The following is a 21506-nucleotide window of genomic DNA, read 5'->3' on the forward strand; positions in this document are numbered from 1 at the left end:
AAGCGGCCACACTAAATAACGTTAACGGAGGTCGTGTTTCCTGGTACAAGGACGGGGATATGGCAAGGTCGGCAGTTGTGAAGGACAGGAGTTCAAGGATCGAAATCGTCCAGGCGCAGCTGGGTGATGCAGGAATTTACATGTTCCAGATGAGCCACGGATCGCCGCAAGTAACCAGGCTAATTGTGCGAGGTGAGTCCCCATCGCGGAGATGTAACCAAACTTACGGGACACTTACATTACATGCGTCAGTGCGATAGCGCAGAGCCACGTCCACGCGAGCGGGGATTCCCCACTCTGCTGGACGGCCCTTCTTCTGGCTCTATTCCAAACTGATACGTGGATCCCTCTGCACATGTCTGTACATATTCAAGCGCATCTGCCGACTGCCGCCTCAGCCGCTGCGAGGCCGCCACTGACTGCGCCTTTCCATAGCGAAAGACTTTGCCCTTTATTTGTTTGATACAGCCGCTACAACGCCGCCGCCAGCGCACCTCACGCTTCGTGTCACGTGCGCTACGCGGAAAGCCAATGAAATGCCTCGGAAGGAGTGCCGCGGTGACTTGGGGAGCAGGAAACGAAGGGCGCGGCCGAAACGTGCAAGTGGCCGCCATATTTGCGTCCAGCGAAAGCAGCCGTCGTTGACCTGCCGCTGTGGTTTCTTTGAGCGTTGGTGCTCGACATCTTCGCCGCGGCTGGCTGGAGAGGAATGGGTGGCTGTTGTGCTGTGGGGTGCTCTAATTGTATCACGAAGGGGTTTAGATTGCTTAAACTAACTAAAGAGAAGAGAAGAAGGAGCATTCGGATTTTACATATCCGAAGCAACAAGTGGACACCGACTGAATGCGCCGAGCTGTGTGAAGTTAGATCCGCTGCTTTTATTATGGGGTCGCTACTGCATATAAGGGAATACAATTGCGTCGTGCCTGACGTAACAAAGCGACCCAAGCTGTGAGAAACGGTGGTGTGAAGGGCTCCGGAAATTTCGACCACCTTGGGTTCTTTAACGTGCAGTGACACTTCACAGTACACAGGTCTCTAGAATTTCGCCTACATCGAAATTGAGTCGTCTTTAGAGTCAGTGCCCCAGCACCACAACCACTGAGTCACTGCGGCCGGCACATAGCAATAAAGCAGCAGAAAAGCAAATAGCTGGAAACGAGCACCGAATTTGCTCACGGTGAGAATGTTTTCTCTTCATGTCACCAATATAGCCAACCATCAAATTCGATTATTTGCGATTAAAAGGCACACTTTTTAGAGCACATATTCTTTAAAAAATTGTTAGCGCTGAAAACAGAACACTTTGGAAGCTTTCATCCTGGCTGTGTATACAAAATAGAGGCGTTTGATTGGTGTCGGCTGCTATTGTGTGTTCGTGCCCTATGTTCGAGCCATGAGAAATTTGCCCGAGCCCTCACCCTGTCATGAGAAACCTGTTTGCACGTGCAAAATGTCGGCTAACTATGTCCTGGTGGTGCGTTTGATAATTTAGCGACGAGAGGCATGAAATAAATAGCAAACTTATCCTACTGCAAATAAGTGATGGTCCTGTTAATGATGACGCATGCAATCTCTCTGCTTAGCAAGGCTGTGTGGCAGGGCAGTTGCTGATCCATACTAAAAAAAGTGCTTTAGCAAGGCAAACAGGGTCGAGAGTTAGAAGAAAGCCCGCTCTGTGATGTGTTTTGTTCTGTCATCCCATCCCTGTTTGCCACGCAGAAGTACTTTTCCCACCTTTCTTGACCCAGGCTGGAATTAACCACGCCGATCGGGGTTTACAAATCAACAGCGGAAGTGCGCTTATCACCCAGAAAAATGGCTATGAAAATTCTTTTTACGAAACGAAATGGCGCAGTAACTTCCTCACATATCTTGCGGACACCCGAATCGCGTCGTAAGGCTTGGGATAAAGGAGGGAGTGAAAGAAGAAAGGAAGAAAGAGGTGCCGTAGTGAAGGGCTCCAGAAAAATTTCGACCACCATCTTTAACCTGGACTCAGAGCACCTCGGAGAACTGCTCTTCACAGAAACAGCCTGTCAGTGCACGTACGTAGAAAGAAAAAGTGGATTGGCGACTGCGTTCTTTAATTTAATTTTCATATCTCGATGTACAAAACATGTGCGCTGCTTTCGGAAATGAAATAATTGAAGATTTCTCAGCAGCTGTCATTATTTACAACGTACACAATGTGAAGTTTAGTCACCGTCATTAGCTTCCCATGGGAGCGCGCACCGAAGGAAAAAAAAGATTACTTCCAACACAACATAGACGGGTAAGCTCATGCACGACTTCACATGAAGTTATTGCCGCGCTTAACAGCGAAAGCAGATTACAGCTGTGAATTTTAGCCTACACAAGCGCAGTTCATGTGCCTGCACATTCTTCACAGCCGCCATATTCGTTGCACTGAAATTATTGCAGCCTTCAGGTGCTTCAAACCTAAAATTAACCGCGTGCGTAGCTGGATAACTATACTTCCACAAAGCGCACAAATCAATGAAAATGAAACTGAACAACCAAAGACTCTAATCCGTAGAAAAGTCAACAAGCCACCAGATGTTAACCCGAAAGCCATGTCTTCCCGGCATGCATCGGGCGTCCTTTTTGGGTGCAGAGTAGGCCGGCCAGCTTTCTCTAAAGGTAATATTTGGAAACTCTATGAACTTAGGGGTTTCCTTCACCAGGAATTTCACGACAGCTTGAAACTATCCAGAACTCTGGGTTCGGATTTTGATGAAGGCAAAATGCTAGAGGCTCGGCAATAGCATGACAATAGGCGCCTTCGTTAGAGACGTGATTGTCAATTTACAGTTTGATTCAAGTGTCCTTATGCTAATACAATGCACAACGATCTCGGTAATGCTTTGAAGCTTGGAAGTGCTAAGAACGGCATTTAGGCACTTCTGTACGTTCCCACGCACGTACAGCGTATTACTGATTTTCCAGCTTGTCCAACTGGTACCTACGGCCACGACTGCAAAGAAAAGTGCCCCCAGTGCCTGAACGGAGGAGTCTGCCATGACATCACGGGCGTCTGCATTTGCCCACCGGGATTCGCAGGTCACAGCTGCGATCGCAGTGAGTGCTCTTTCAAGATTGTATGCTTCGATTAGGTTCAACGAATGAGGAATTTGGATTGGAGCCGACGTTTAGAGATTGAAGAGCTTGATTACACGCCTGGCAGCGATGTGTCTTTTATTGGTATATAGTGTCCTAAGGTGTAGAATGTGCTACAGATTTCATTCTCCCAATTAATGGAGAAATCAAGTGAACATTATTCCCAAGTGCATAGCCAACGCTGCGAACTGTAAAGCCAGCATGGTGAAACCGATGAACTGCTTCAAACGGCTCGACTTTGTTCGTTTTGTAATTTATTCAAAGACACTGCTGCCTTGAAGTGTTTTAGCTGGAGGCTAAATACAGTCAAATACACGCTTTTAAGGCAGAGTTGTCGTTACATTTTACTCAGAGTTAAAACACATTATGGAAATGTTAAATTCGGGGAGCACTTAAGCTCCGCCTTGCTTTTCAATTTTCAATTTCACTTGATTTTCGTTCTTCTGAAGCACTACATCAAGGTGTTGTAATGACGTCATGACCCTGTAGAGTAGTAAGTAATTGTGTAGTAACGTTACCACTGTTGTACTGTGTGATGGTTGGGCGGTTTTTCAATTACCCGCGCGAGGTCCTGTAGATGTGATGTCACGGCTCTCTCGATCAATGGGGAATTAGCGTCCTATAGACTACGGTTCGCCGTCGAACGGGAAGTTCAACACTATCGCGTTAATACGCTTACGCTATATTTCGGAAATTTTTAATGAGCTATCTAATGAAATATTTTTCATAAATTTTTGCAGTAAACTTAGAGCAGCCATTCTGAAACTTGACCATTGCTGAAGAAATGCACAACATTCATGCTAGTTTTGCCGAGAAACTTTGCTTGGAACGATGTCTTGTTCATGTTTCAACATTGTCATCGCCGATGCCATTAATTTAGTTAGTTCCGCACCGCGTGAATACTACCACTGCCGCCTCGCGACGCCACACACATCGCCCAATGAAATAGGCCGGCCAGAGTTTGTTTACTATTTACTGAACCGAAAAAAACTGCTTATATCACAAAATTATATATTAATGGGCAGAAGCACGATGGCGGCCAAAACACCTCCGTTTTTGCGAATGATATATTTTATTTTATTTGTTTATAGCGCAGTCGAGCCCACTTATACCAAACCTGACGGTCATGGGGATTGCGTTCAATACATCCAAAAGTTCGTAATAGGTGGGCTGTCCCTTCACACAGCCAAAAAATAGAAAAAAGGACATTTATTTATAAAAAAATCTGTTGTGCAAGACTTCAAAGCAGACCCAATTAATCCGCTTTCTGAGCTCTCCAGCGTAGGAATGTGTTCCTCGAGAAGACCATTGCTACGGACGAGTGACTTTAGGGACACAGCAGTAGCGACAGCGACTGAGGCGTTGAGGGGGCCATCCTCGTCTTCGATTCTCGACGAATTTGTAAGGATGGAGCGAGGAAGCTACCACAGCGTACAACAAAATATTTTGTACCGGCTTCTCGATAGTTCTCGATAGATGTCCTCGAAGGGACACTTAGGAAGGATCACTGAAATTTTTGTTCTTAGTTAAGTTCGATTCATGGCTCTTTTCACTGGATGTTTGTACGGCAGCAAAATATACTTTACCCGACACAGGAGTCGAACTTAAACACACACACAACGTCGACACAGACAAAAAACTTGTATGTCACAAATCTTAACTGAATTACGATGTATATTAGGCTCCGGGATCCACGTCAGAAGACAATATGTCCACGCAGGGAAGTCTACCTGCGAAAACGACAGGTAATGGCGACAGCAACAGTTTATTTCTCGGTCTTTTCTATTTTATAAATGTTTCGTTTTCAACTTAAGCATTGTACTTGGCGTTAGCATGCGGTAATTGGTAAAGGGCAGCATCATTTTATCCTCAGTGCCTATTTAAGCTGCGAATTGTAAAGAATAAGCTTCTGTGCAATTAATTTATTATCTCCTCTGGCGTTTGGCACCGCACTGCACTCATTCATTAAGAATATGAAGAGTGCACCACTGTTTGCTATGTGTACGCATTTAACTAGAACCGCTGAGGACGCCGCATTACTGAGCGCGACATTGAAAGCAGTTGTTGCTTCCCTTTGCAGTTTGCAGCGAGTACCACTTTGGCCAGAACTGCAGCCACAACTGCACCGAGATGGCTTCCCTGGCTGGAGGCAACCCTCGTTGCGTGGGTATGCTGTTCTGCCTGCCCGACCCTTACGGCTGCTCCTGTTACCCGGGGTTCCAGGGGATAGACTGCACAAAAAGTAAGCGCACCACACTAGTGACCGTATTATCAGACCGAGCGGCAAGCTGTGCTCCAGGAAAGAGCAGGCTTTGCTGTTCATGCTACGGGAAACCTGCATTTAGACTGTCCAGATTATAAATGGATGTTGAAAATATCATGAAATATATGCGGAGAGTATTTGGACTGCGGGTAGCGCGCTACCGTCAGTTTAAATGAAAACCAGCAGGCTTGCTATGGCACGGTGGAGGGTTCATTAATTATTACAGTAATCCACAACTTAACAGATATGTTTAAAAATTGTCATAGTCTACAAGAAAAATGAAGTAATGCTATACACTGGCAATATAAACATTTTGTCTAGAAGCTCAACATTGTGGCAAAAACAGTGATTGAATCTCCCCAGCTTCTGAGTACAGAAATGATATGTTAAGAACATTGCAACAATATCAGCAGCACATTGCAGAAATAACTGCAGCGCGAAAAAAAGCCAATGAGTACACGGCGACCGCGGGGATCGAACCCAGTACCTCCCGGATGCGAGGCGGATGCTTCGGGGGGACATGTGCCCTAGCTGTAGTCCGTAAAATTAGATCAAGGCAAGTTCTCTTAAGGCTACTTCACAGTTACAGGCCGAGAAAATGGTAGAATACAAAAGACAAGGAGCGACAGGTTCGCTAGTATTGTGCAGTCATTGGCCGTAGAGATAGGGTGGGCGTCTTGTACTGGTTTTCCTTTTGTTGATGCATTGCAAGGGTTAATGTCATAAACTTTGATTTGACGATTTTTAAGCGTGCGAGAAAGGAGCCTATGGCGCGGACTGCAAGCAGCGCCGTACTTGCCACTGCCAGGGGGGCAACAGCTGCCACCCACAGTGGGGAGTGTGCCCGGACAGAGTCTGCAAGGAGGGATACAGGGACGAGCCATTCTGCGACCGAGGTGGGAGGATAATCCGAAACGAACACGCTGAAGCAGACGCCCAATGTTCGAAAGTTTACGCTTTCGTGCTCGCTTCTTTGCAGAGTATCCAGTGCTGAAGGAATTCTTTGCTCAGGTAGTCGACGAAGAGAGCATCGAGGTGCAATGGAGCCGGTGGAATCCCCTAAGAGGAGACAAAGGGGAGGGAAACCCTGATGGCTATGTGATACAGTACAAGGTACGTGAAGATCAATGAAGTTTATTTCTTTGAAAATATACAAAAATATAAATAACGGTTCTGTCCAGAGGCGCCCTTGCACCAAACACATTTTCATTATCTTCAAAAACAACGAGGGAGGTTCAAATTAAATCAGATGATACAGCACTGATTACAGCTATTCTGGCTGAAGTTAAAGGAGTCGCTGAGTATTTAAAAAAGCAATTAGTAGTCGTAGTGAGACGCAGGCCACGAACATTTCAAATGCCATATCGCGATAAACACATGTTCCAAAACAGCGTTCGTGGTCATGGTTAAATAACACGATGGCATATACTGCGCAAGGCGCTGAAGGCAAAGTATTGCTGCACTGTCAATAGCTGGCAAACTTAGGACGATGCTTAAGCTTGGCCTTAAAGGTAGACGCAGTGTTTCTGTGTCCTTCGTCCCTCCGCGCTGAGGTTACCACCAAAATGAACTACATATATCCAACTCGCCCAACTCACCATTCTTCTGCAGACGCGGTAGCGCCTTCTCCTCATTACTACTCTTTTTTTTTTCAAACCTTCTCTGCCTCATTTCACACCGATTACCAACCCACAATCACATTACTGATCACGGTCATCGATTACAGTCACAATTACAGATAACATTAACAATGACCAATCAACTATAACAATTATGGATTACCAATCACCAATCACTATCTAGAGTGCACTGCACGACACAATACACCACTGCATACTTATACACATAGACACCATTTGTTTCAGTACAATAAAGCACTATAACGCCGCCTAATCATTCCGCGCAATTTCTGACGCCTAATTAGCATATACTATTAGTATAACATCAGTACACACCCTAAACACACGTTACTAAGGAATACCATAGTCCTCTAAAAGCATTCAAGGACTATGGTAGTACACATTACAGCGCTTTTACTAGGCGCCCCTCTAACACCCTTTAACCAACGACCCTTCTGGCTGCCTTTTCTCGATACATGTGTGCGTCTCCCGGAATTTTGATGTGCGGGCAAAGTGAGAGAAGGATTCTGATGTGATTGTGTATGGCTGTTTGGGGGATGCGATCCGGTTAAGGCGGGATTAAAGCCTGTGAGGGTGGGCATACTTTCATGGAATAAAAAAAAAAAAGACACTTGGTGGCTTATGCGTTGCTTGTGCGCCTGGCACGCACAGCACAGCACAATGGTTCGAAACACGTTAATTTTTTTCCTTTCAACCTTTGGAGATTTTTTCCCACTGATTCCAGATTTTCAGTAGCATGAGCTCGTTACGCTATCGCGTAAAGATGACGATATGTGATGTCTCGTATTCCCAAATAAAGCGAAAAAGACGTAAATGTGAGAAAAAATAAGACGCGGGGTTTGAAATAACTCGCAAGCTAGTGCAGCTTTCTACTGGATGACGCACTTGTCTAGAGTCAATTCTGTTTTTTAGGAGCGAGCAGCCAACAAGTGGAACAGGACCGACGTCATTCCGGAAACCGGCAACGACACGCTATCATTTGTGGTTACAGACTTGAGGCCGAACACCTGGCATCAAGTGCAAGTGTTAGTACATGATGCCAGTGGCCACGTCCACTCGCAGACGGCGCCGACGTCTGCAGTACAGACGCCTTGTGGAGGTAAGCAGCGCCACCTCTTTTGGATGTTTGTTTTTATTATAAAAAAAAGATTGTCACCGGATGCTGCCAGGGTTATGGTTCTTCTGGCGATCTCGTCCCTTTTCAGGCCATTGCATGCATTTGTTAACAAGAATTAGTGGTTTCGATGACAGGAGAGCGTACACTTGCTGTTCTATAAATTCGTTCACAAATTCCTACCGAAGTGAGGACAGTACGTGGTGCTGCAACCTCGCAGCATAAGTTAGCGACATTGCACTATTTAATGCACAGGTCTTACTAAAGAGTGAAATTAAAAAAAAACACAGCAGGATATATTTTGATATGCTAACTGAAATGCAACTGTTGGTAAGAGGACAGGTAGGCCTTATACCGAACATGCATTTTGGCCGTTTTTTGTGACCCTTTACTCAAGATCCACTAGAATTAGCGTTGTGATACTGGTAGCAATGTATTCAGCTCTTATCGTGCTTTTTACTGCAGCAGAATTACGGGTTATTAGAATTGGTTTCTTTGTTTTGGAGATTATTTTCTGGATCTAGCCAAATATTGGAACCACGAGGTAATAAACATCCTGCGGAACAAAATTTCCTTCGCTGAATGTCCAAAATTATGCTTTAGGGCAATCTCCCTTTTGTTTCCAAAATTCTTGAATAAATAATATATACAACATTTCGAGTTCCCGAGATAAAAGTAAAAATGTTATAAAATCTCATGTTTTGAGATGGCTGGCTTTAAATTGAGAAAAAAAGCATTATTATAAAACTACCGAAAAACAAAAAACCCATCGAATAATGGCTTCAAGAGCCAGCAACCGGGTAGCCATTCCCAAAACCAAAAGTTCTCATGCTTGTACGCCGGCCATCATTTCGTGCGTCTTTGCCATCAGATGTGCAGCCCTCTCCACAACATACAGCCGTAGCCGGCCATCCTGAAACAACGATTGGGCTGTGTAGTATCCTTGAGAGACAACAACAAATGACTTGAAGACGTTAGCTTAGGTAATGCTGCCTGGCATAAAAGCAATGAGGACATCAATCCCAGTCATTCGCTGAATTTGCATGCCATATGGCACGTCCTTCGCACCGTGCTCCCAAGATGACTTGTTGGAGACACATTTGCGTTTTGTGTCTTCCCATGGAAGTATTTTCCCCTCTCAGCCACCGAGAGCAGTCTACTCGTTAATGTGCGCTGCCGAAGGCCTTGAGCAGTAACTTTTGGTGGACGCTGCGCCCGGCATTGGACTGCGTTGCCAAAAATACAAAAACATGATGGGTTAACTTAGGCTGATTCCCACAGAATAAACTCATCTTGGAACTGATGTTCCTGGAGCCACTTTGTCGGCGTTTGTCAATCCGCAAAATTGTCAAACTGAAGCCTGAGAGCAAAAAAAAAAAGATTATTCATTCCATCGTTTTGAAAATGCGCCAAGCAAGCAAGGTGCTTCAGGTAATTCTGCCAGCACCCGGAGCAACATCTGTCTAAAAACAGAATGCTAGGCAGCTTTTTGTTGTTGCCAGATAAGCTCTAATGATCACACTAAACATAAGGACAAGAGGCGTGCTTTTTTATAATTTTTGTTCTGCATATAGTGCATAGTGTACACAGGAGGCCTGCACATAGCGCATAGGTTCAAAAGAAGGTGTCGGCACTCATGACTCAAATTCCGAAAAAGGTCGCTTTTCGGGCTGAAAAATTTTTTCGCTGGCAAGTGATAAATTGAGCCTTGTGTAGAAAACCGCGTCAATTTCAAATAGCGATAAAACAGTAATTTTTTTCAAATTTGCGGCCATCCTGTTCTTGTCAACATTTTGCCTGAGAAGACGCACTGTGCGGAACATGCGTCTACCACAATGGCGTTGTCGTGGGGCAGGCCCGAAATGCGAAGGAAATGTCTGCGGTGCTCTTTCCTGCCTGCGTTGACTTATTCAGTCGTAGCAAGTGACGATATGAAAGATAACGTGGCTTGATATTTGGAACACATTGCCTTTGGTGTGACGAAACTATGCGGGGGCTGGATATGTGTTGGGACACGCAGTGCATAATACCACAAATGTTGGGAGCGAACACTCGCCAGGTAGCTTGATAGGACACTGAACCGGAATTGAAATAGGCCAACACAAACGCATTACAACTTTTTAATTTTGGTGAGACTACTTTCAATGATAAAAAAGGTCTTTTAAGCATGGACTACGAAAAAAATAAATATTAAATACAGGCGCAGACAGACCGTTCACAGGCCTGTTCACTACCATCACACAGAGAATAACAAAACAAAAAATTGGCGGTCGTTTAGCTTTGGTTAAACCTGGAGTGACGCGATAGCTACAGCTGGCCGAGTGGAACTTGGTCAGGAGACCAACCACGGGACGAACCACGTGATCAGCCACAGTGCCGCGTCGCCGGCAGATGCTCCGCACCACGTGGAAGGGCCGAAATGCTACCGTAACGTAGATATCGCTACAAAACTAAACATGCAAAATAGAACAAACTGAACCACGACGACTAGATCTGGCCACCAAAGCCACTATCGTATTAAGAACTGCGGGAAAGACATTCCTGTTTCAGCTACTATATCACGAATAATGAAAGCGGCGTCTTTTGCTTTCGCGAAAACATCAGGAGGGCGTCAGAAAGCTCATCTCGTGATCTCAATCAAGACGAAACCTGTATTCGGTTGTCCTAAGTGCTCCTTTTCCAAAAGCAAATATTAAGAAAAAAAGCTGAATCCTGCTTAGGTATAAGGCTCCGACAGAGGTTCGTCTCTTCGTTTAAAGGGCAACCGCATATGTTTTCGAAATCGACGAGCTTAAAGTGGCCGAATGTGTGAAACTGGCAGGTAACTCATGTCAACGAGGCACAGCAGGGTGTTGTTGACGGCAGCACCGATATTAAATCTCGCCTTCCGTGACGTCACACCAAACTTGCCCGCACATCTCTGTGGCATTGAGGAGAAGCCTAAATTCACCTGCCGATTACGCCACTATTTTAGTTGCTAGCGCAAAAATATATACCTACAGACAATAAGTATTTGAATCCTTGAATATCGCGGAATCCTCGAAAAGTAGTGCAATCGCCCTTTAAGATAACGGCATTGCGGATGGCAGCCAAAGGCGAACGGTAGCAAGGAGCAAAGACTTGTGTTCTACGCTATAGAAGTACAAGAGTCTCTGAGGAAGAACGTCTTCACAGGACAGTGCTTTAGAAGCATCAGGTAATAGGTATTGAGTTTCGACGAATAAACCTAAACTAAAAGACGATTTTTCCAATATCATAGGCTAATTTAGTTTGCAGTTGAGTGTTGCTGTATTCATGCGACAGATCTGGAACCATACGCAAGCGTCCAATCCATCCCTTACCTTCGTTTATCGTACACTTTTTTTCAGCACCACTGTCTGCACCGCACAACTTGAGCCATAAGGAGACTACGGACGGAATAGTTGAGCTGATGTGGCAAGTGAGATATTTTTACCAAATAAGTTACCACTTATTGCGGCTGGACATGTCTCTGTCAAGAAAGAATGAACTTTAAATAGAATACTTTTGATTGTTGGTGAAAAGCATATATTGTTTGCCTGAAAAAGCAATAGCCGGTGGTAGTTTGATGAGGAAGACAGGGTTGATTATAACTTAAATATTCAGCGATATGGCTGGACTGACAAAAGGAGACATCAGGCCGCAATCACGACCTCAGCTGAGATTTAGAACAGAAAAAAACTTCCTGATTCCCTCTCACTGAAATATTTTACACACAGAATGCATTTTTATCTATAGAGTGACCAAAGATGATAATGATCGTTGAGATGCTTTTGATGAGTCAGTGTTTAAAGAAACTCAAAACGAGCATTTTCTCTACTACAATCTCGCAGTAAATTTCTCATACAAGCCATCCAATTATAACTAGCGACATTGATAACACTGCGGATAATAGTAAACATACACTCGCCACAAGTCCCGTATACGGTCCCGAAACGTCGTTTTTTTCTTTTCCTTCAAGAATTGTTGCAAAACGAATGTTTATTGTTCTAGAAATGTTAGTTACTCCCAAGACGATATTCCGTCAAACCCTGAACTATATTGATAACTTTTTAACAAAAAACTGCAGCGCAAACTTAGACGACGGACGAAAAAGAGGTTCACAACCCAAACGCCTCTTTTAAAATGAACGCAACCCGAATAGCCCAACTTGCCATCCTACTACAGCATATAGATAACACTGCCTTTTATAACCCCGAACCTTAAATACGATCCCCTGGTGCGTTTTTAATTCGTCATGAAAAAACTAAGTGCGGCCACATTTTGAAATGTTTCTGATATTAAACTGTTGACGAGAAATTTCAAGAGCAGCCTCTGACAAGCACCCGCGATGAAAAAAAAAACATTCACAACGCCGGCACCATTCCAGTGATTACTTGGCTAGCCGTAGTTGTCCATCGTACAAAGATTAAATGTAGTTACCTATAAACTATTGTTTTTTAGCTCTAAGACATTACATAATATCTGGAAGAAGGAAGCAAAAACTTAACATACGAATTGGCCGAGTGCCAAAGGAAAGCACTGAAAGTCAGCTACTACTGATCTTTAATATACTCGATGAGGTAACATGTCGGGTATCCTCCTTCGGATGTTTTCCAGTAACGATCCAGCAGGCCATTCTGTTTATGTAAGACTCACTACGACGCTTTTCTCAGCTTCCAGGGACTTCCCGGTGGCAATGCGACAGCGTGGTCTCAGAAGTGAAGATTAACGGTCAAAGCCCATATTCTGCGATCGGTGACCACTTCTACACCTTTCGGGCAACACCCTACTATAAGTACCGTGTCCAAGTCCGCCTGATGGCGGGCCGGGACAAGTTCGGGCCCTGGTCTGTTCCCTACGAATTCACCACGCGCGAAGCAGGTACGCTCCTCGGCCATTTTGAAAACTTTCACATTTCTGCATTTTGCGAATAATCTTTCAAGCTTTAAGCTAAGCTTTCGCAGGATTCTCACGCAGTCCTGCCTAAATGCCCTCGGTCATTACAAGTTACGATGTCAGTTGAAGGGATTGAGGGGTCGATGGTATGGCTTCAAACTAAGCCAGTAGACTGTTCAATTCACAAAACGGTGCAATGACAGCGGAGCCATGAACCCATCAGTGTCCGCGCGCACTCTCCGGAGCATGCGCAAGAAGCAGAACTGTGAGGGCGCTGAGAAGTAGCCCACAACACAAACACGTAAAAAACCTGTAATTCTCCTTTGTCATTGCTATGAGACCAAGCAGTGAAAGTCGTATGGAGTATCGAAGAAACCGGTGGCACAATATAGCCAGTGTGCCGAGTGGCTGACCACCAACCATTCTAACGTGCCAACGATTGTGTGTGCCTCACAAGTACTTATTAGTTCAGTGCATTGTCCCGGCCTCAGGAACAACGTCACTGTTAAAGACGTCAGTCTTGACCTTTTAAAAGTACCAGTTAGAGAATTGGGCTGCAATCAGACGTCACTGCGCAGACGATCTCGAGTGAACACAAGCGACTTTATCTTCGTCGATCCGAAGCTACTCGCTAGTTTCGATGCAAGCACGGTATGGCATGTTTAGTTGACAAGGCCATCATATGTCAAGTTCATTTGGTTCCCTTTTGGCTAACGTAGTAACCTACTTCCTGTAAACTCGTTTCTATTTAAAAAATTTTATTGTAGTGCGCCTTAATGCAAAGCAGCCAATCACCGTGAAGAATATGAATAGGTACTTCGCGTAACCGGCATTTTTCTGGCATCATTGAGGGCACACACGACTTGTCTCACATTGTGCAAAAACAACACTTTCTTAACCTCACCGATATTCCTGTAACTTATGTCGCGCACGACGGAGGAACCCCTGCTGCTGGTTTCAGACGCATGCCTCGTAATTGCCCCGCAATTACCTTTTCCTTGACGTTTTCTTAATATGGTCCATGGCGCACTAACGCAAATGAAAGAGGAGTCCCCAGTGAATGCCGTTGAATGGGGATGGGCTTTTGTGCGTTGCTTATTGTGTCTTATTGCGTTTTGAGCGGCTGGCGTTGGTATCGTCGGTCAGAGCTGTCCGAAGCACAAAAGACACTCTCTCTCGCTGTTCCTAAGCTGTGGTACATTCACGGTCTTCGTAACGACGAGGCTAAGTTGACGAGATCAAAAGTGGTTAACTATGCTTACGTTAGTGTGCATCATTACTCGTTAGGGAAAGACTCCTGGGCATCATCATTCGGGCACAGTCTTGTCCCTTATGGCGAACTGCCTTCGCTCCAGAGGTGGCGGACGACGTTATAAAATGAAATGAAATCGAAATTTATTGATGATGATTGGAACAAAACATCATTTTCAGGATGAACAAATTGTTCTTGTTAGTATACCAGACAGCACGTTACAAACTTGGTACTGGCGATGGAAAAGAGCGATGATTAGAGAATCACAAAACGTGCTACTTGAGGAACATCTATCATAAAACTCAAAGAAAGCGCACCGTTTCTCCTCACTTCGCAAATAAAAGCGATACCAGTTTTCACAGCCAGCAACAAACCTCCTCTCCGCGAAAATCTGAGTCTCGCCTTTGAACACAAGGTAGTGCGGAGTAGGGCTCGAATTAAACCAGTGGGTGAGATTTTTTTTTTCTGCACGTAAGATATATATGTGGCCAGTGGGTGCTTTGGCTGGACTCTTTGGCAAGAACACTCTTAACATGCAAAGTAACAATAGCGTGATATAACGCGGCTCCACTTTGATTGCTACAGTGCTTGAAGATAACGACGTTACCATTACCTTTACCGTTACTCTCCCTTTACTCTGCCGGTACACCGTCGCGGACCAGCTCCTGGAGAAGTGGGGAGCCTTTCCAAGGAGCGCGTGTCGCCCAAGACGTACCGCCTTCGGTGGCAATCGCCTGTTGCCACGAACGGCGTACTGCGCTCCTACCGCCTCGAAATTCGAATGCTCCACTTCAACGGCTTCACGTGCCCAGTGTTTACAGCTTACGAGAAGCTCAACGCCTCCACTCCGGCCAAAGAAACATCCACTGTGGTTCATAGCCTAAGGCCTTCCGCCACGTACAAGGTATCGATACTGGCAACGACGGTCGCAGACGGGCCCTGGAAGCACTTCCCCCTGCAGACCGAGGAAGAAGGTGAGTATCTTCAATGCTTGTTTTCCTGATTCTTTCTGCTGATCTTTTATTAGCATCATCAACGTCAGCTGAAAAGACAGTGATGTCTCGAGCGTTCGGCAAGCGACTCAAGAATCGAATCTGCTCCATCTACACAAGCTAAAAATCTATGAGAAGCTTCTTGGCTCCAGCTGCCAGGTTGCTGAGCTCCGGCCTTAGTTTTTCATTATATGAAACTTTTTAATTATTGAATGTAATTGCAAACTGCATAGGTTGTTTCGCCAGTCACTTTCTCGTACTCTAAAATCCATCTGTAAAAAAGGTCTGGGATAATACGCCATTTCCGATTTGATTAGACTGCATTTTTTGTTTATCGTTCATTGTGATTTCCTCATGCGACCTCCCCACTCCGGCGAACGCTGGAGATGACCGATTCAGGTAAAGGAAGGGCCCACAATAAGCGAAGCGCTGACCTATAAATTCAGTTAGAGGTAAAAAAAAAATCAGTTGTGGATGCTCCGCATTCACATTTGTGTTATTCATAAAAATCTCCCACGCCGATTTTTGCTGCTATACACGAAAAAGGAGAAGTGGTACTGATCGAAAGGGCAAACATGCCAGAGCGCTGCTCCATGGATGTGCCACTTACACCGCAGGACATCAGTCCTCTGCGAACAGGTCGTGAAGTGCAGCGATCCTAGACGACTCGCAAAAGCAGGAGCACTGCCACTGCTCTCAATAGGACGTGCGGATACGAAATCTTACCTCTATTTTTTTTTGTCCCCCCTAGCGAATGTCGAAACCATGCGCGATGGAGATGAGCCATCAGCAGCAAACGGCAAAGAGCCGTCAATATTAACAGAGGTGTTTGAGAAACGATGCATTAATCATGATATTTCGCACAATTAGTTCTGAGTCGCGCACAGTGTATGCGTCGGTTGGTGGTTCGAGTCGAACTTGAACTCAGTGAACAAAGAGTTTTGGGGCGCTTCTTACAACAGCTTTCCTCGAAGAGGAGGTTGTCATGTTCTTAGTGCGCGCGATTATTCTGAATGCCAGAATCACTGAAAAAATAAAATTTCATGCTTAAAAATAATCACTTTGCCAAATAGTGCGCTGCCTCTGGCAAAAAAAATCCTATACTCACCAATATTTCACTTTACCATCAAGAGAATATTTAGCTTCAGCAATGAAAGTCTTGTCGTTGGCTAACACATGTCAACAGCAATTTAAGAACAGTGATTTCAGCGCATTTTATAAACTTTTCTTGTGCAACAGAAAACACTGAAGGTGCAAAAAAATGTAGCTCGTCTTTAACATATACACTGCATAGTGTTTGGAGAGACGTGTATACAGTTATAAGTTATCTTGCATCCGAGCTCAATAGCTGATATTATTTCAATGCTCCCATCATAAACGCCACAGGTAATGCACATAGTAAAGCTTTGCCAGAGTACTGGCTCTGCTCGCCAACATTCACATTGACATTTGGCATCATCACAGCTCCCGAGGGACCACCGCAACAGCTCTGGATAGTTGAAAGAACGGAGAAATCAGCCAAAGTCTCCTGGAGCCCACCTGACTGCAGATTAATCAACGGCCCGATCACTAGTTACCTGACTAACCGGACGTCCTCGGACGAGTGGGCGCCAGCCGAGGAGCAGAATGTTGTGCCTGGAGACGTACTTGCAATGAAAATGGGCGCACTCATTCCTTTCACCGAGTACACCCTTAGCGTTTGGCCGAGAAACAGCGTCGGTGTGGGGCCAGGCGCCAACATTACGTTCACAACGGCGTCGAGTGGTGCGTATATAGTTCTTGCTTGGATATCGCCGCATGCTTGCCGAGCTCATTTGGTTTCTTTGGTGGTTGGGCATTCGTTTATCTGCAATGAACTTTCCACCCGGATGGTGAATCTAGCTCATATTACTGTGTCTAGTAGAACCAGCTTCGGGTGCTTTCGGTAATGTTTATAACCTAACCAAATGGATCCTGCCCTAATTCTAATGGACTCAAAAGGCTGAAATGAGGCTGTAACTGCGGCACAATGCGTGGATACTTGAAACATGCCATGAAGAAAAGGGTGAAGGAGTTGAAAAGGGAAGAGAAAAGGAAGTGCTGTCACAGAATTAGTAAAAAGTCCCAAGGGCATAAAATATGCTTCTGGGCCCTGTTGTAGAGCAATTACCACACCTAAACATTCCGCCAAACAACTCGAACTAATCTGTGATCTAATGTCCCACTGCGGCAAGTTGTCGTTCATTGATGAACCTGTACCTTCACTGATGTGAGGCTCTGCTCTGTTCACCCAGTGCCGCCGCCTCCCAGAAACCTGACTGTGTACAGCGCCACCAGTGAGCAGCTGGCAGTCACGTGGCTGCCGCCGTACCCTCCACACGGCATCCTCCAGTCCTACTTGGTCCGTTACAAGCTGGTGGAAGAATCGGAATTCCGAAAACACCTCGTCCTGACCTCTGAGGAAGCCGTTTGCGAGGGTGAAGCCAGAGAGAGACAATACTGCGCACGCATCTCGGGTCTGATTGCCAACAGGCGATACGACGTGGCTGTAAGGGCATTCTAATTGTCTATCTTTTGTAGAGCAATGAAACGGAAGTAGGAAGCTCGGCAAGCACTCGCAAGCCCAACCCCGTTTAAGTCATTGGCTTTACTGATCCCCTATCAACCCAGTACGCAGTCGGAAGTGAGGAGGTAACGAAAAGGGAGAGGAGGTAATCAAAACTAGTAGATTTGAATTATGGGCCAGTCGGTACCCATTTTCAGCCACGTATGTCTGCTGCGGGAGACGTAGCCCGGAGTAGAGAATAGCACAGGACAAAAGCTTGTCCAAAAGTCTCCATGCCAATTCGCTAACGTACGTACATACCTTCAAGGGTACATTTGAGGAAGAAAGTTCCAAACAAAAATATAAAAAAGAATTGAAAACAACAAATTACTGTTATAGTGCACGCACCAAGGGTACAAGCGCGCACACACACACACACACACACACACACACACACACACACACACACGCACACACACGCACGCACGCACGCACGCACGCACACACACACACACACACACACACACACACACACACACACACACGCACGCACGCACGCACACACACACACATATACATACATACATACATACATACATACATACATACATACATACATACATACATACATACATACATACATACATACATACATACATACATACATACATACATACATACATACATACATACATACATACATACATGCATGCATGCATGCATGCATGCATGCATACATGCATACATGCATACATACATACATACATACATACATACATACATACATACATACATACATACATACATACATACATACATACATACATACATACATACATACATACATACATACATACATACATACATACATACATACATACATACATACATACATACGGGCGTCTGGTCACAACGCCATTCCCGAGTACCGTGGCATTTCTGTACCAATTATGGATGAGGCTATTTGCCATGTCTGCTGTCATATAGATGTTGGCTTCTGGATCTATCAAACCCCACTCTTACAGTGTTAATCGCGATGCGCTACTGACGGAATGGATTTGTAGGAGTGTTTAATAAGCCGAGGCCTGCAGAAAGCGGTCAAGCGCGGCTTTTACACCTGATATTCTGTAGTCTCAAGGTACGAGTGCTTTGGAACCCTTTCTGGTGAATGAAGACGCGCAGAGAATTCGATAAAGTCGGCTCCGTTTAACTTGCGTCCCGCCCTCTCGTCATTTTCAGGTTATAGCCAAGAACGAAGACGTGCAAGCATGGAGCGAGGAAAGCAATTCAGTGACTGCCGAGACTAGAGAATCAAGTAAGTCAATGATCGCCTGTTCGCGCACCTCATTCGTAAGAGCCTTGTCTGGCTACTGCGAAGTGCCACAGCGTGGACTCGGGACACGTGCCGTAGCATTGATGAGCCCAAGTTCACGATTTTGGTTAACTGATTTATTGATTGATCGACGAGTTTTTACATGTCAAAGCAACTCTTTAAGGTGTGAGCAACGGTTCATAGGAGTGGTGCAGGCTATTGTTGACCACCTGGGTACAACCACCGATATTTCAGTGCATGAATGTTTTCTTTTATTATTATTATTATTATTATTATTATTATTATTATTATTATTATTATTATTATTATTATTACAGTTCACCTCTATGCAGATCAGCCTCAAGGACAAGGATTAAACCCGTCACCTTCGAGCAGCCTTCGTCTCGATAAAGTCATCGCTGTCACTAACTCTTCCTTCAGACAGGAAACAAGATTGTAAATAAATTTACATCTATGCTCACGTCGTTAGACTGTTGATGGTCAAAAGCGATAAAAATGGCGTAACTTTCTCGCGTCAACCTTAGCGTCTCCGCGATCGACTGACTACAAAGGGGACTCGCGCTGTCTCTTGCAGAGCCCGGGCCGCCATCTCAAGTACGCCAGCAAGACCCACATGAGACAGCAGTCACCATCTCCTGGAACGAGCCGAGTCTCACTAACGGCGTTATTCTTGGCTACAGGGTGTGTAGTGACCTCCTGAAGTTTTTGTGTACTATAGTTTCGCAGCATTGCCGAAAAAGTGCAACTCATAGAAACATTAATTGTGGATTGCATCCTCTTGCCCTGTCACACACTTATTTCTGCTTTCACATAATACTCAAACATCTGTTCTTCCCGCTTAATTTAGTAAAAAATGAACCTGATTAATATTTTTTTTTTGCTTTTGGCATGCTATATCTGAAATGCGGAACAGCCGTGTACACCGCAACGTGACGGTGCAAACAACATCCGGTTCGTTGTTTCGTTTGAGCATTTTGCTTAGATTATCCGTTTTATCATCAAGCATACTACCCACACCATCAATTTTATGCTTTTCCTGCTGTGTTTATGTCACATGCATGGATACAACGTGTATCAAGCGATGTATATTCATGCGCATAGCATGATACCTAGCCTGACTAAAACATACATCCACACTATATCCAGACTTGCCTGAACAGCCAAGGCAATAGGAGAGCAATATTTGCAATCATGTTAGTGCCCGCTTGCAGTAAAGAAGCTCAGAACAGGTATAAAACGTCGACAAACTTCAATGCGCGTGTAGCATGCACCCTAAATGCACACTCCCTTTCCTGACATCAATGTGGCCTGTACAGACAAAAAGAATAATACACAGTCTTCAGAACGCTCTGAGCCTTAGCCAGTCTCATTCGTTGGAATGAGCAGGTCGTGCTATAGTCTATAAGAGACAAACCTGTGGACGCACCTTGAGCGGCATAAGACTGAGACTTCGGTCCCTTCCGACAGCAGTTAGCGTACATATCCAGTGTGGGCAAGGGCTGACTGGTAAAAAACTTAAATGCTCCTGATATGGACGTCTAATAGGTAACCCTGGCGAAGCGAAACTCACTGCCTTCGGGTCGCAACACCTCCATAGAAGTTCCAGCGGAAGCCAGGCAAGCACAGATAGACAACTTGGAACCCGGCACAGTTTACGTGGCTGCGGTTTCAGCACGGACGTCAGCCGGCTACGGAGAGGCAGTGGAAATCCTTGTCCACACAAGGCCGCGCAGTGAGTTCACTGTTCTTCTTTATTCCTCTTTCTGTGGGCCGAGTCATTTTCTGTTCCGCCTTTTGCCTGCTCATGTAAAATGTAAGAGCCACGGCAATCGCTCTGCTGTTCCAAACGTTGCGAGATTAGGATTTCCTGAGAGCTGCCCATATTTGGGCAGACAAATCTAACACAAGCAGAAAATTCGCTTTTTTGTAATCTGAAGACCAATGAGACAATTTGGAGTTCTAAGTAGGTTACAAGCTTTTAAAAAACTGCAGTTTTTAAGATTGGTCCACAGTTCCCGGCGCCTTGTATTACTCCGCTCGCCAATCGCAACAGTAAACGAAATCAGATCTTTAATGTTTGACTTTATTAAATAACCGAGTTATAAAAATTATACGCCGTATAAATTTTTTATTGTGATTGACGTCTTCTTTAGGTGAAAAGAAATGTTTTAACAACGGACTACTTTTTTGTCGTGGAGGAATTCTGTGCGGCGGCCCTAAATGAGGGCGGAGCTTCCCTGAAGACCTAAGTTGTATACCACTGTATATGTTTCGCTCTGAAGACCTGTGCTGCTGAGGCTGGCCGGTGCGAGGCATTAAGCGTTGAATAGCTGAGCATCGTTAAACTATTCCTTTATTGCGGTTCAGCTCTT

General features: G+C 45.0%; 1 protein-coding gene across 7 annotated transcripts in view; it reads left to right on the plus strand.

The window, feature by feature from the left end:
* LOC144110624 (receptor-type tyrosine-protein phosphatase U-like) overlaps window positions 1-21506 on the plus strand; it is a 71033-nt gene that overhangs the window by 23726 nt on the left and 25801 nt on the right. For all 7 annotated transcript variants that reach the window (XM_077643650.1, XM_077643651.1, XM_077643654.1 and 4 more), the window contains 14 exons: window positions 1-192; window positions 2950-3081; window positions 5201-5362; window positions 6133-6279; window positions 6363-6496; window positions 7936-8122; window positions 11506-11576; window positions 12811-13018; window positions 14948-15259; window positions 16742-17041; window positions 17551-17804; window positions 19041-19116; window positions 19709-19815; window positions 20680-20866. The exon at window positions 1-192 is cut by the window's left edge and continues 42 nt beyond it. In XM_077643650.1, the coding sequence (XP_077499776.1) occupies window positions 1-192; window positions 2950-3081; window positions 5201-5362; window positions 6133-6279; window positions 6363-6496; window positions 7936-8122; window positions 11506-11576; window positions 12811-13018; window positions 14948-15259; window positions 16742-17041; window positions 17551-17804; window positions 19041-19116; window positions 19709-19815; window positions 20680-20866 (2469 nt within the window). The remainder of the gene's footprint in view (window positions 193-2949; window positions 3082-5200; window positions 5363-6132; window positions 6280-6362; window positions 6497-7935; window positions 8123-11505; window positions 11577-12810; window positions 13019-14947; window positions 15260-16741; window positions 17042-17550; window positions 17805-19040; window positions 19117-19708; window positions 19816-20679; window positions 20867-21506) is intronic.

The sequence above is a fragment of the Amblyomma americanum genome, chromosome 11, assembly GCF_052857255.1.
Source record: "Amblyomma americanum isolate KBUSLIRL-KWMA chromosome 11, ASM5285725v1, whole genome shotgun sequence".
Lineage (NCBI taxonomy): Eukaryota > Metazoa > Arthropoda > Arachnida > Ixodida > Ixodidae > Amblyomma > Amblyomma americanum.